Source organism: Vitis vinifera, chromosome 14, assembly GCF_030704535.1.
Source record: "Vitis vinifera cultivar Pinot Noir 40024 chromosome 14, ASM3070453v1".
Lineage (NCBI taxonomy): Eukaryota > Viridiplantae > Streptophyta > Magnoliopsida > Vitales > Vitaceae > Vitis > Vitis vinifera.
In genome coordinates this window covers 29,645,017-29,660,149 of record NC_081818.1, presented here as the reverse complement: position 1 = coordinate 29,660,149, position 15,133 = coordinate 29,645,017, and the positions used below count along the sequence as shown (strand labels likewise).

At 32.1% G+C, this 15,133-nt stretch overlaps 1 protein-coding gene and 1 pseudogene across 1 annotated transcript; one reads left to right on the top strand and one right to left on the bottom strand.

Moving 5' to 3' along the window:
• The first annotated feature begins 3,008 nt into the window (after positions 1 to 3,008).
• Positions 3,009 to 4,686, top strand: LOC100250853 (gibberellin-regulated protein 4). The gene is made up of 4 exons (XM_002283481.5): positions 3,009 to 3,232; positions 3,333 to 3,374; positions 3,502 to 3,535; positions 4,205 to 4,686. The coding sequence occupies exons 1-4, from the start codon at positions 3,041 to 3,043 to the stop codon at positions 4,384 to 4,386; spliced, it is 450 nt and encodes a 149-aa protein (XP_002283517.2). The 5' UTR covers positions 3,009 to 3,040; the 3' UTR covers positions 4,387 to 4,686.
• A 1,979-nt stretch (positions 4,687 to 6,665) lies between these two features.
• On the bottom strand, positions 6,666 to 13,576 carry LOC100256067 (phosphoribosylformylglycinamidine cyclo-ligase, chloroplastic-like; annotated as a pseudogene).
• Positions 13,577 to 15,133: the final 1,557 nt, after the last annotated feature.

Sequence of the window (15,133 nt, the reverse complement as noted above, 5' to 3'; positions counted from 1 at the left end):
TGGCAATTGTATTAAAAAAAAAAAAAACAATTATGTTATGCTTAGTTCCAAAAAAATTACATCAAGAATTTTTTTTAAAAATTTTCATAAAATTTTAAATTATTTAATCTTTATAGGTAAATCAAATAAGTAAAAAAATAAATAAAAATATATAAAAATAATTTACTAACTTTAAACTTATTTATTATTTTTCTCACTTTTTGTCCTTTGCATTTTTCTTAAAACTTTGTGGGAACAAACTTAACCTTATAAGATAAATTTTAAAAATTTTAAATTGTTAAAATGAAAAATAGTGGAAGGAAGATCTTCTTGATAAACTTTGTTAAGAAAAAAATATCATAAAAGATAATAATTGAGGTGGGTTTGATTAAAAAAATATAAATAAATAAATAAAAGTCACTTTTTCAACATCTACCATCATCGTAGGCATGTGAGGAAGCAGTGTAACCATAAATAAATCAATGTTTTAAAAACATATATAAAAAAGAAAAATAGTACTATTTCAATTAAAATAAATCTATTATCATGTAGAATTAGATTTGAAAAATCTAAATTCACGTGTTTACATTTCAAATCATGGACCCACATAATTTGATCATAAATTAAGGAAGTGACATGCATTTTTTAACTTTTTTTTTCTTTTCTAATTTTAATTTTAATTTTTTTTATTAAAAAAATCAACCATGATTTAAGTAAGACACCTAAGCCACTAGTGCCCATGTGATGCTTATCAAATAGACCCAACACACAAATATCAAATAACTAAACAAAGACAAATAAAGGCAACTAAAAAATAAAATAAAATAAAATATTTCTATTTTTTTTAATATCTTTTTACTTTGATGAAGTGGTTAAAAGAAAAATTTTTTAAATAAAAAAAGAAGTTGAAGAATCATATGTAATGTTTTTCTCATCTAAATCATAGACAAATTATGATAATATCAAAGTCTGGTTGACTCAATTTGATTTAACTAAATCACATGTTAAGGGAGCAGTTTTAAAAAGTTGGAATGGTAAAAAACTACTCAAAAATCATAAAAAGAATTGCTCTCTCATTTTTTATTTTATACGAGAAAAAAAGATTAAGATAACTTGAGAATTTTTTTTTTAAAAAAAAGTAAGATGAAAGACTTTTATGTTATAAAACGAAATAATTATCTATTTTAATGTGATTCTATTTACGACTCAAGATAAATAATTGAATAGTAAAACAACTATTTTTTTTTTTTCTTTTTCTGAATGTTAAGTTTTTTGAAAAACTTATTCAAAGTTTTTTTAAACCATCAAAACTCAAATTTGAGTTGTCCAAAATATATGATAAAATCTAATTAATTAAATAATAAATAAATAAGATTAAAATATAGAGTATAGTGCATTTTAAATTTAAACAAACGAGACTTGGATATGGATGAATATAAATAATAAGGTATGAAATAATAAGAATAAGTCACAAAACAATCATACAATGGTTAATAAAAGAAACTGATATCAAATTGCTATTGGACCGTTCAAAGTGTAGGGTAAAGTCGAATTCACTAAATACAAGAAAATTAATGAGACAAAAGGATGAAAGGATAAAAATCCATGGAGCAGCCATTATTGAAAAAGGAGGGGAAGCTGGGTGAGTAATCGTCGGAGAGATGTCGGTGAGCGTAATTGCCGGTGGTGTACGGTTGGAAGCGGATAAATAAAATTAAAAAAAATGGTAATATCAGGCTTTTGTCCCACACTCATGTGCCTGGGTCAGAGTTGTGCACATGCTTTGATGCAGAATAGGAGTCGGTTGGTGGGCCTTTTCTTTCAACTCCCCCCTTCTTTTAATCTCTCTCTATTTATTTTAATTATATATATATAAATAAAATTAATTAATTTGGTTACAGATTTCACTTTTCCTTTTGAGTTTCTCTTCCCTGAGGACAGGGCCCACCTCCACCTCCCTCATAACCACCTTCTCCACCTTCCTTTATTATCATTTACACGCTGTCCCTTCATCCTTCACTCTTTGTAAGATTACTTAAACACCACCCATTTATTCCCCCTCCTGCCCTCCATAAATATTCTTGTACTCTTTTTTTCTTTTTCTTTTTTTTTTTAATAATAAGACATAAATTAATAAGATTATTTTTATAAAATAATAAAATTTAAAAAATACAAAATAATGGATTGTCAAACACAAAGCCATCAATTTTATAATACATTGTTAAAAATTCTATCATTTTTAATTTATATCAAAATTCTCCTCAAAAGAATCATATGAAAAATACTTTTTTTATTCTTCTTAAAATTGTTTTTAATGAATATGGTATCAATAAAAGCCGATGGGGAAGTGTTTTTAAAAACAGTAGAATGTTTTCCTATAAAACTTTGGTATTTAAAAAGATTTTAATTTGAAAAAAATAATAAAAAATCACTTAAAATCATTTATAAAAGATCACTTATTAAGTTATTATTTTAAAATTTATTTTATTATTAAATTCATCTTAGTTTTACGTATCAAAATAATATCATTTGAAAATCAATTAACAGGTTGATATCGGTTCATCTAAAAACCAAAATATTCAATAATTAATTATTTCATGGACAAAAAATGTTTTACTATATTGTTCATTTCTTTCGTAATAGGTTGATTTTATTATAGAATTTGTTATATTTTTAAAGATTTTACACGCGTCAAAGTCTGATTGGTGACCTGGAATTCGATACCCAAAAATTGACCCCTAGGGTTTTGTAAATTGTTACTTGTATCATTGGTGCAAAGAGAGGATTTGCATTTATGACATATTTCAGTGTAAAAGCTAAGGGCATTTTCGGATTCCAAAAACCAACTCGGATTTACAGGTAAACCAGGATGGTTCTTCATCAACACAGAACACCTACTCGCGCACACAGAGAAAGCTCTCAACTTTCCACGGTAGATGAACATGTGTCATTGTGACAGGTGTCAGATCCATAGGAGCGAGGGAAGAGAAAATCCTAGGCGAGCGAGTGCGAGTAACGCTCTGTACAGCACATCCAACTTCCATAGATATTTCTCTATATAATGCCAATTCATCCACTCCACTCCACACTCACCCCCAAACCCCTCTCCTCTTTCATTGCCTTTCTCCTTTGTCATTGTCTTCCTTCCAGATTTCTCAGGGAGGGGGTTTGTTCGAAGCATTGGATCGCCATGGCGAAGGTGTTTGCGCTGTTTCTCTTGGCTCTTCTCGCCATTTCCATGCTTCACACCACTGTGAGTCTCTTCGAACCAGAAATCACAAATGAGAGAAAAGGAAAGGAATGTGCGTTGGTAGAGGTTTTTTATTGACCGCTTTTTGTGGTGTTTGTTTCAGGTTTTGGCTTCGCATGGCCATGGCGGTCACCACTACGACCAAGTAAGCTTGCTTTCTCGCATTTTCTTTTGTTTTTCCTCCATGGTTTTAGGATTGTGTGCGAGTGTTGTTTTGGAAGTTTGTTTTCTGAACAAATGCGGTTGTTTTGTTTGTTTGTTTGTTTTCTCAGAAGAACTATGGTCCGGGGAGTCTGAAGAGCTTCCGTGAGTTCCGAACTTTGTTTCTATCGCCTTTCTTTTCATTTCCGTTTCGTTATTTTTCTCAGGAAAAAAAACAAACAACAGCACGAATTGAACGAATTAAATATGAAATTATATTTGTGGAGGCCAAAATGTGCCATAACTCGCTAACTCATTTTTCCTTCTCATTTTCTCGGAACAGAAAATGTGAAAGACATAGGAAAAAAAAAAACAAGAAAAAAAAGGCGTAAAATGCAAGTGAGCAAGAAATTGAATTTGCAGAGGCTAATATGCACCCTTGCATTTCTCAGTCGTTAACCCAATTTTCTTTTCTTTTCTTTTCTTTTCATGTGGTGCGAAATGATATTTCCAAAAGCTAACATGCGCCGTGGTGCGCATGATTTCTTGCATTTTTTGTCACCCGCGAAACCGCCCTCCAATCACGGATGTCGTAACCTCCAAAAATTTCCACCTAATTGTAGCCCCATTATGCCCTTGAATAAATGCTCTAATTACCACAGTCAAAACGATTTGACCGTGGTCAAGACTCAACCGTCATCGAAAACCCCCCCAAAAATAAAAAGGGGTAAAAACAGAACCAGTTTTTCTTTCCTTTTCTTTTAATTCTTTTTTTGTCAAAAAGCCAAATGATAATGATGCAGCTTTTGTATTGTTGTGGTGCGAAATGACCAGAATGCCCGTCACAGTGCTCGAGGAGGTGCGGCAAGACACAGTACCACAAACCTTGCATGTTCTTCTGTCAGAAATGCTGCAAAAAGTGCCTGTGCGTTCCCCCAGGGTATTATGGTAATAAAGCCGTCTGCCCATGCTACAACAACTGGAAGACCAAGGAAGGAGGACCAAAATGCCCCTGATCTGTTCCCTTATTTACCCATATTTATCATGTAGTGTTGTAGTAGTACTAAGTACTAACTAATATATGAGTATGTTTAAGTGTTGTAGGCCTCTTATGGTCCTGCTGGATTTTGCAGTACCTGGGTGTTTTTGGAAAATCGAGAATGACTCAAGTGATGGATCATGATGCCATGGAGTCACTCCATTGGGGTTTGTCCCTTGGATGAGAGTGGCTGATCGATTTGTTATTTTGTATGAGAATTTTATATGTTTAGGGTCTTCCATTTATGAAATGTAGTATGTTTGTGGCTTTTCCTAAATTCCACCTGCCACGGGGCCAGCTTTACAAAAAGAGTAGCATCATCATCATGAGTTGCACATGGATCTATCCATGAAGATTTTTCCTTTTTTCTCTTTTTATTGGGGGCCAGCTTTAATTATGATGACATTGACCCAAAGATTCAATTCAAGCACATCATAGACCCCTGTTTGAGAAAATTTAGCCACATTGATGTGTGTGAGTGAGCACGTCTTCCTAGTGCAAAGAAAATTGCTTCTTGTGGAAGCAGCTTTGAACAAATTATGGCTGATTTGTAACTAAAGCCAAATCCAAAAAAATAAAATAAAATAACAAATTTCCTAAATGAGATTTTTAGTGATTGAAACCCAGTAGCAGTAGGGCATTGATTGTTGTATCTGTCTCCCAACAGGGAAGACGCAGTAGGACTTTTTTCTAAAAGATCGTAACTTACCTTTCTATATGCTAAAAAAGAAAAATTCTGTTGTACCGAGTTGGAGTTGGCACTTATGGAAGATTGAAAATGTATGACAATCTAAATTAAGAGATGATTATATAAATAATATAAAACTAATGTATAAGTAAATAAGATCGTGACCAAACAAATAAGAAGAAAATACAAAAAAATAAATTAATTAAAGTATAAAATAATAAGATGATATATAGATAAGAAGTAAGAACCAATCAAATCTAATGCGAGACATGACATTATATGATTGTCATATTTTTAAAAGTAATGAAAACTAAAATATATATAGTATGATATAATGTGACAAGACATGATTGATCAAATTTTCCAATATTTACCAAATCAAATCATATAGATGTAAATTAGGTATATGGGCTATCACTTGCTCCAAATGGGACCACAACAATGAAAGAGCAAAAAAAAAAAACAAAAGAGGTTTGGCAAGCTGAATTCAATTTGCAATTTGTAAATATACGTAAATGCGAACTCGTTCATTCCGTCTTGTTGTTGTTGTCGTTGATGTTTATTTTTTACCTTTTTTGTGCCATTCTTAATAATTATTTTCAAATTTAGACATTTTTCTTATATTTGACTTTGAAAATTTGCAAAAAATGTGATGGAAAAAAAACGTGGAAGAAAATAAAAGAATAAATAATTTAATATATTATTTTACATGTTTTTAAATTTATTTTATTTTATTTTTTTAATATAAAGAATAAATAATTTAAATATATGTCGATATTTTAACTATTTTTAATTATATTTATTTTTTATATTGTTTATGGTAAATCAATTATGAGAAATTATTTTTGCTTGATATTTTCTACTAATTAAATTACAGAGTTCTATATCGATGGAAAGAAGTTACCGTGGGGAAGAGTTGAGGCCTCCATGGTGGGAGAAACTTGGGAAAATCTGTGGCCCGTGAGGAAAGGCGAGATGCAGACACTGATTATAACAGAAGGAAGTTCTTGAAGCATAGTTCAGGATGTTGGCCACTGGTAAATGAAACGTGAGAGGCCCTTGTCATTCATGAGAATAGGCTACCATCTGTTGATGATCATGCAAGAAATGGTAAGAGTTGGCAAGAGGCTGACCTTCCAATGGAGCTACACAGCAGGGACAGTGACAGCGGCAGCAGCAAGGGCAACATAACAATTCAGGCAGCAGAATGGTAAACTCAGCTAGAAGAGGGATGGGCCTGGAGAAGAAGGAAAACGAGACAGAATGGCAGAGCCCCACTGGACGATTAGTGGGCGGCTCCATGGCAGAAGCTGGTGGTGGTGAGAGAGCAGAAGTCCAGTGCAATATGAACAGGAAGGGAGCAAATTCTGGTGGGACCCACAAGAAGAGAAGGATGAAATCTATCACCAGCATTGGAAGAGAAGATGAACTGATTGCTTGAATGCAATATGTAATGACTTAGGGTTTTCTAACTGGAAACTGATGTTAATTTTTGCTAATCATTTTTACCAAAGATAGTAGTAATTGGAGCCCTACATTGCTGGTAATGAATATGATGAATGGAAATGTAAATCATCAATGAAATTGATTCCTTCTCCATGGAACTCAAACTCAATATACATTACAACAAAATCCGCAGTGCCTTATCAATCCAGTCAATTGCATCTGACAACTTTAAATATCAAAATTGTTACAGGAGGAAGAACAAAAAGATGAGCCACAACTCAAATCATATTTCATCTCATTGAACAGATGCAAAACAAGTATCTCAAGGTATAATGCTTTTTAGTTTTTTTTTTTCAGCCATATCTTACTCCTTCATCACTCGCAACCTCTCCAATTTTGTATGCTGTATAAGCTCCATTTCCATCTCCAAGTATTCTGGATGATGCCTCTGGACTGACAACTAGAACCATCCCGATACCCATGTTGAATGTCCGCCTCATCTCAGCATCCTCTATTCGGCCAGCCTAAGAAACACAAATAAATAGGAGGATTAAATTACCAAGTATTTTCAAAAGATACATAATGATTATTAAAGAATAGCTCTGTGATCAAGAAAAATTAACTATAATCCTATTGCAAATAACTCATTCATCTTGATTTAGCCACTGATATGATATGGCGTTATGTTTCTGAAGCTGAGACCGATAATTGCCAAAATGAAGAAAATCTGTACTGTTTTATGGAAAAAGGTTCATCGCATTCACAAAGTTCAACTGAGGATGGCTATTCTTACCTCTTGGATCCATTTGAATACGGATGGGACTTCCCAGGAGTCCTTATAGATCACAGCCCCAAGGCCTTTGGGAAATACTCGAGGTATGTTGTCAGTAAAACCCCCACCTGTGATGTGTGCTATCCCCTTCACCCCTCCCTCCCTTGCTGATAAAGTCAAGCACCTGCTTGGACATTAAAAAAAAAAATTATTAAAAAAAATAAAAAATAAATAAAAGAGACCTTCTGCAATCACTCATCCAATGAACAAGACAACATAGAGCATGATAATGTGAACATGGCAGGGTGATGAATGACCTGCTTAACATAAATAATAGTCGGGGCCATCAAAGCTTCACCTAGTGTAATAGCTTCACCAGGAAGTTGGCCCTTCAGAGAAAGGCCACTTTTGGACAGAACCCTGTAAAGACATGCCAGTATCTGTCAGCAGAGATCTTGACATACATCATGTAAGAAAGGCTAGAAATGAACCCACTGCAGACTTCACCATTGATATTGATGAAATAAAGGTTACAATGACCAACCTTCTAACAAGAGAGAAACCATTGGAATGAACTCCACTAGATGGCAGACCGATGAGGACATCTCCAGGAACAATAGTTTTCCCATCAATAACTGAATCCTTTTTTACCACACCAACTGCAAAACCACTGAGGTCATACTCACCATCTGCATAGAAATCTGGCATCTCTGCTGTCTGAAAAATGCAGTCCAGTGAGCTCAACCTAAGTTTATAACCTCCATAATAGGTCACCATATTTTAAACCAAAATGAAAATGAAAAGAAAAAGGCCCATTAGGCTATATTGACTCTAATATTGACAATCTAACCACAAATCACTCATTTGATGGATATATTTCCAATTTTTCCATAACAAAGAAAACATGAAGCCTAGATGCAAAATACAATACAATCCCAAACCTCTACAGACATCCAACCCCTTATAGTTGACTGTCCAAAAGAATGGCATGCATTAGATGATCAGAATTTTGTATATCAAGTTTAATTCATTTAAAGAACATCGATGATGAACACCTTGCTTGTTGGTAGGCATCACCTTCCAATTGCATTGCACCACACAGAGCTTTGTAACTATTTGACCTCATAGGAATTACAGCAGTTAAAGAGTTAAACCCAGTATTTCCCTTTCTCTTTATATGTAATGCAGTATAATATAGATAGAATCAAGACAATATAAAAGAAAAGCAGTAAGGGCCAAAGTTTGGAATACCTCTCCCCCAAGAAGAACGCAGTCAGATTGTTGGCAACCATCAACGATTCCTTTTATAACCTGAATAGGCACAAAAAGAAAAAGAATAAATTAACCATGCTTCAGCATATGTGGTTAGTTGTAATATGATGAATCCAAGAAAAAAGCTAAATTTATGCATAATTGTCTGCTACCTTCTCAGCAAGGTCAACATCAAGGTGGCTTGTGGCAAAGTAATCAAGAAAAAATAATGGCTTAGCTCCAGAAGTAACTATGTCATTTACACTCATCGCAACCTGGAATGGAATGCATTAGGAAGCCAAAGCCAATTATTAATAGGAAAAAAAAAAAAAAAAAAAAAGATCTACTTGAAAACAATAAATATATGAACATAGAAAAAAAAATTACCAGATCAATCCCAATAGTTTCATGGATTCCAGTTTCAAATGCAAGCTTCAGTTTAGTTCCCACCCCATCAGTACCAGCAACAAGGTATGAGTCACCTGTTCATAAGATATAGTGAACAACATAAAAAAACTTGCAGACAACCAGATCTAGAGAACATACAAATCTCTCTTCCCAAAAAAAGGGAAAAGTTCATGAAGACAATAATAAGCATCAATTGTCCACCACTAATTATAGTTCTATGACATAGACCTAGCGCAAAAAGGGGGTACCCCCTATGCCAAAATCAATCAGGATGACTTACACAATTGCTATGGCACACTCTAAATTCTGAGGAAAAACAAAATAAAAGAGCTAGAAAGACATGGAAGCTTTTGAATTCAATGATGTTTGTGTACCATATGAGAGAATCTTCAATAGGCTACTTGAGATTAGGAAAGTTATAAGGGTGAACATGAGCCGGCCTAACATGCATAGACAGCTACACAATAAATTTCTTGACATCTAAAGTTAATACCATACGGCCTAAAACTTGTCTTGTGTCATACTGACTACATTTGTGCTAAAATGGTTTAAGACAACAATGACTAAGTTTGTAAAGAAAGTACATGGAAATGACCTACTTAAGAGCCTTAAGGGCTTTTTTTTTTCTTTTTCTTTCTTTCTTTTTTAGTCCTTATTGGGAATTGAGCTTAGAACGTCTCACATCCCCACCTGAATCCCTTAGCACCATAGCCAGGTCTTTAGGCCCCTAATAGCTCAACAATCAAAACTACCATAGTTGCTTCGATTATCACCCTCACAATCCCACTGCAACAATTACATGCCAGTCTCAAGAAGCACCATTCAAGTTAACCATAGAAAACACAATGAGAAAATAGTCATTTCTGCCTGTTGTTTTCATGCAGCTGCAAGTCAAATTTAATTGGGAAATGTCATATTAGGTTCAAGGTATTTCTATTGCAAACTCTTACTTTTTAAAGTCTATAAGTGTGATGTCAAGTAAAAAATCCAAAGTATTTTTATTTAATAGTAGGGGTAAGTACTGCATCCATAGGAGACAGAAAATAAAAGGTATTTCACCATATATTTCAAGGTGAAAGCCATTGCTGACAAGAAATTTATAATTATTATTTTCAACAATAATGATTAGAGAATGTATTAGAATAGGGTTTGAAATTCAATTCTTTCAATATTCAAGAATTTTAGTCCCCAATGAAGAAGATAATGAAAACCATAGAGTAACGTACCAAGAGGGAAAAGACCTCCGAAGCCACCAATCCCTGGAGCCATCTTTGCAATTCTTTTAACTAGCTCTGAGCCAGCATCTATGTCAACACCAGCATCCTTATATGTAAGACTATCAGCCATGTCAGCACTTTCCCCATAATTGTTCTTTGACATTGAGGATATAAGGCTAGTGTTCCTTGGTCTTCTTGGTCTCACTTCTCCAGCAGCCATCCTTAGCAGCGAAAACCTCTTAGAAAAGCAATTTTCTGTGCCTTTGCATGGATGCTGTTGGGTGACATAGGCCTTCTGGTCACAGGGTCTACCAGAAGATGCAAAACATCGGTATAGCTCTATGTTTGCTCTCAAGCTCAAGGTCATGGTGACAAGGAAATAGGAAATGCTGGGAGGACATAGAGATTATAGAAAGAGAAGTAAGCATGCAGCTAGCAAATATCATGAAATCAGATGATGAGTTATGAGACCACGTTTTCACTATATCAGCATCTTATGGAATGAGGCATGCTACAACTATCATACAGAATGATACTTCGACTTAATAAATATGCAGTCAAAAAAAACATTTGCTAAAAACATCTTGAAAAAGGAATTACATATTTGGCACACACACATATCATCAAAGAGATCAAACTCCCAATCTCTCACGATATATGTTCAATTTGCATTTAACCATACTTGTGAATTTGCATCTAAAATTCAAGGCAATGTATAAGTAGACCACATTCCCAAGGAAAACAACAAAATAGGTATTTAAGATGTTAATCATCTAGAAATATCAATCTTGAAAGTAAAAACAATAACATGACTTAAATTGATAAAACTAGCCCAACATTCACACCAGTTATTTAAGTAATCCAATCCACATAACATGCACAAATATCATTAGAAAAATACTTGTGAACTAAAAAAAAATATACTCGAACTTTCTTGAGAGTACCAGATACAAACCGAACCAGATTCACAAACATAAAATCCAGCAACCGAATGGATGGACAACTCTTTCAAAGAAAAAAGTCAACTCGGAAAACAACCAGACTACCTAGACTCTGGGTTTTGACAAACATGATGGACCAAAGCCCCATCATGGTAACTATTGTGTAATAGGGTGCATTGGGTTGAACTAAAGAACTGCACTTTGTTTGGAATTCTAGTTCAGTCAGGCTTGCAGTATCAAATGAAACCTTACAAATTTTATCATTCAAATCAAATGGCAGCACAGTGAAAATATCAACTATAATTATTTCTATATTCAGCTATAATAATGCTGTGGTTGGCAGAGTCCAGTTTGAGTGATACCAGGACATGGGATGATAAGCAATGTGTTCAAGCTTTTGGAATGACTCTTAAAACCATAAGCCTCAATTCTTAATTGCAAACATGAGTGGACTGACACTAATCCTCACCGGATGCCAAGCAGAAAATAATCAAACATTAATTTCACAAAGAAAAGGGAAAAGATCATGACAAATAAATGGTGGATAAAGGGAGTTTGTGCTGTAATATAATATCAAAATAGAATCATCATCCTATAGGCATGCACAATCAAATTCCACCACCAGGTGAACCTCAAAGACATAAGCAAAAATTTCCAGAATCTACCCAAGTCTAAAGCCTTAAACAGGGAATCCCATCATATTGTGAAGCACAGTACCTCTTTAAGATATTAGAATCCACTCTCTCAGACACCAAACCCTAAAAAACACAAAACACAAGTTCTCATGAAAACCAAATGCAAGAAGAAAGAGAAACTCACTTTAGGTGCAGGGTCTGCAGAGCTAGGAGTCCACAAGGACGGAGTGGGCGTCAGGTGGGGAAGAAGAGGAGACGAGGGTTGAAAGAAGGAGTGAGGAGGCCCTTTTTCCTCTATCTTTCTTTTTTTTTTTTCCTTTTTCGTTTTACTTTTTAATAAGCAATGGTATAATGTAACTTGTCTTATATCGCATCTAATGCCTTATTGTTACATAGTAGACCCCAAGAGCAAACAAAGAACAAAAACCGTGGCCAGTAGAAGGTGAATGTAAAACTTATGGTATGAACATGAATCATGAAAGCCAGCTCTAGAAACCAGAATGCAGAAATAACTTGATGTTCTCAGCCCCAACTAGTTGGAATGGAAACAATATGCTTGTACCTACTAAAAGGAATTTGGATTTTTATAGGCTTCAAATGCCATAAAGACCATTACAACAATAAGAGAAAGAATATGTGAGGCTACAGCGGGATCTATAAACTATCCCATTTATTGTGGAGAATAACAGATAACAAGCAGAACTATCCAATGCCTGTGAGTCAAAAAAAAGGAACTGTCCTGAAATTTTGGTCCGTTGAAGAATAACACACATCGCTTGTCAATCAAGTCATATTCATAGGAGAAATCTCACTGCAGTTGGATTGCCTACTCTTAACACAATGTGACACTAGATTTCATTCTAATTTTCCTCACAATTAGTACACTCTGACAAACTTGAAACACAACATAAACAGCAAGGAGAAAGTGAGATGGTTAGAACTACGAACCTTGTATGGAATTGAACAGAAAGAGATGGAGGGAAAATGATAAATCCTTTTGAAGCAAGAAAATACCATTTGGCAACCAATTCAGAATTACATCGAGAGATGCTATACGCATTGAAATATATATATATAACTAACCTACCCAAAGGGTGGGTTTAGAACTGAGGTCTGCACACAATTAATAAAGTTTCATATAGTGTATGTCATTACAGTATAAGTAACAACTATTCTACTCAAATAACTTTGTAACAAATACGTATCTTCCAGCCACAAACATTATAGTTAGGGCAAATTAAGAGAATGAGAGTCTTCTCTTTTCTCCATTTCACCTAAGAATTGCCTTTGCATTTCTCACTCTCTGTTTTCCATGGGACCCAATTGAATGGAAAAAATACCAAAAATTCCTGGGAAATGCAATATCCTTGTCACCTAAATTTTTCACATATATATAAACATCGGAATATTTGTGATCTGAAGTGGCTGAACCGCATTCAGGTATGCAGTATGTTTACAAGTGCAAATAGAAGCGATACATTTATAAATTCAAACATTTTGTGTCAGATCAGAACTATAAACATGTCCATCCAATAATTTTCCATCATTTCAAGAAACATCTTGATTGCACATGAAGCGTTTTTCCTTTTGCACGAACCCTAGAAAAACCCTAATCCTTCGAATTCTTAATTTCAAAAGAGAGTGAGAGAGAGAAAAATAAATAAGCAAAAAAGAAAACCATCGGGTAAAGTGTTCAGTAAAAACCCGGATCCAAGATTAAATAAGCCAACCCTAGACGACCATGAATGAATATTTACACAGCTATGCCATGGAGGATGAGAACGACTCGCGAACCTCTTCGAGCTTCTACGACGCCGATGGTAGAGTTGATATGTTTACAAGTGGCAAACTTGAGTTGATTTTGTTACAAGTGGCAAAGTTTGATAAGATTCGTATACACGTCACCAACCTAACACGTTTTTCATAAATTTTAGTTGCTAGGTTTTGGCCCATTTTTGTGTCTACTGGTATAACTCATTTAATTAATTAATCTATTTAATAGTGTCCTTATTAATCTAATTAGATTTTTAAATTATTTAAATCATATTTAACTCATTTTAAATTTATTTTTGAATAAATATAATTTAAATAATATCCATTTGAATATAATTCCCATCTTTATTTTTAAAATTTTTTTTTCATAAAAATAAAACATTTTACAAAAAAACATATTTTAATAATTTTTAAAATTGTTTCATTTTTTAGACAAGTCTCTAGAAATTATTGCATTTTATATAAAAATTATAACTATTGTTTAATTTAAAAAATAGAAAACATTCCTATATACTATTTTCCACTTTTGTCTTATTATTGGCATAAAAACTTTTAGATATTTTTTTACTGAAATTTAATTTTTTTTTTATATATTTTATTCATTTTACAATGAAATTTTAAATTAAATATTAATATTTTTAATTTTAAAAATTATATAATAAAATTATTTTTAAAATTAAAACAAAATAAAATTATTTATTTTTAAAATAATTATTTAATAAATTAATAACAAATTTGTGTTTTTATAAAATCATTTTTCACATAAACAAAAAATAATAGATAAATATTATTTATCTTATAAATAAAAAAAATATGAAACTAAATTAATTTTATTTGTTATACTTAATTGAATTAATTTAAATAAAAAAATTGAATATTAAGAACAATTAAAATTATTTATTTTTTTTACATTTTATTCATTTTACAATGAAATTTTAACTTAAAATTAATATTTTTAATTTTAAAATTTATATAATAAAATTAATTTAAAAACTAAAACAAATCAAAATTATTTATTTTGTAAATAACTATTTAATAAATTAATAAAAATTTTGTTTTTTTTCTTTTAAACTCATTTTTAATTTTTTCACATAAATTGATAATAATTTTTTTTATTAAAGAAAAATACTAGATAAATATTATTTATTTTATATTGAAATTAGTAAATAAAATTAATTAATTTTATAATATATATTTATAATAATTGTATAAGTATAATAGGAAATGGAAATTTTTTTTTTTTTTTTGAAAATCGTCTTTTAAATAAAGTATTTCTCATATTTTGTTGTTTTCTTTAAATAAATTAATAATAATTTTTTTTAATAATAGATAAATATTATTTATCTTATATTAAAATTAGCATATTATTTATATATATTAAATCTAGTAAATAAGATTATTTAATTTTATAATATATATATATAATTGTCTATTGAAGATAATATTTCTCACTTTTTTTTAAGAAATTAATAACAAATTAATTTTTTTAAACTCATTTTTCACATGAAATTGATAATATATTTTTTTAATTCAAAAAAAACAAATAAATATTATTTATCTTATATTAAATCTAGTATATTCTTTATATATTAA

Coding starts and splice junctions, on each gene's coding strand:
- LOC100250853 (XM_002283481.5), top strand. CDS start 3,041: ATGCCAATTCATCCACTCCACTCCACACTCACCCCCAAACCCCTCTCC. Junction 3,233..3,332: donor TTTCCATGCTTCACACCACT/GTGAGTCTCTTC, acceptor TGTTTGTTTCAG/GTTTTGGCTTCGCATGGCCA. Junction 3,375..3,501: donor GCGGTCACCACTACGACCAA/GTAAGCTTGCTT, acceptor TTGTTTTCTCAG/AAGAACTATGGTCCGGGGAG.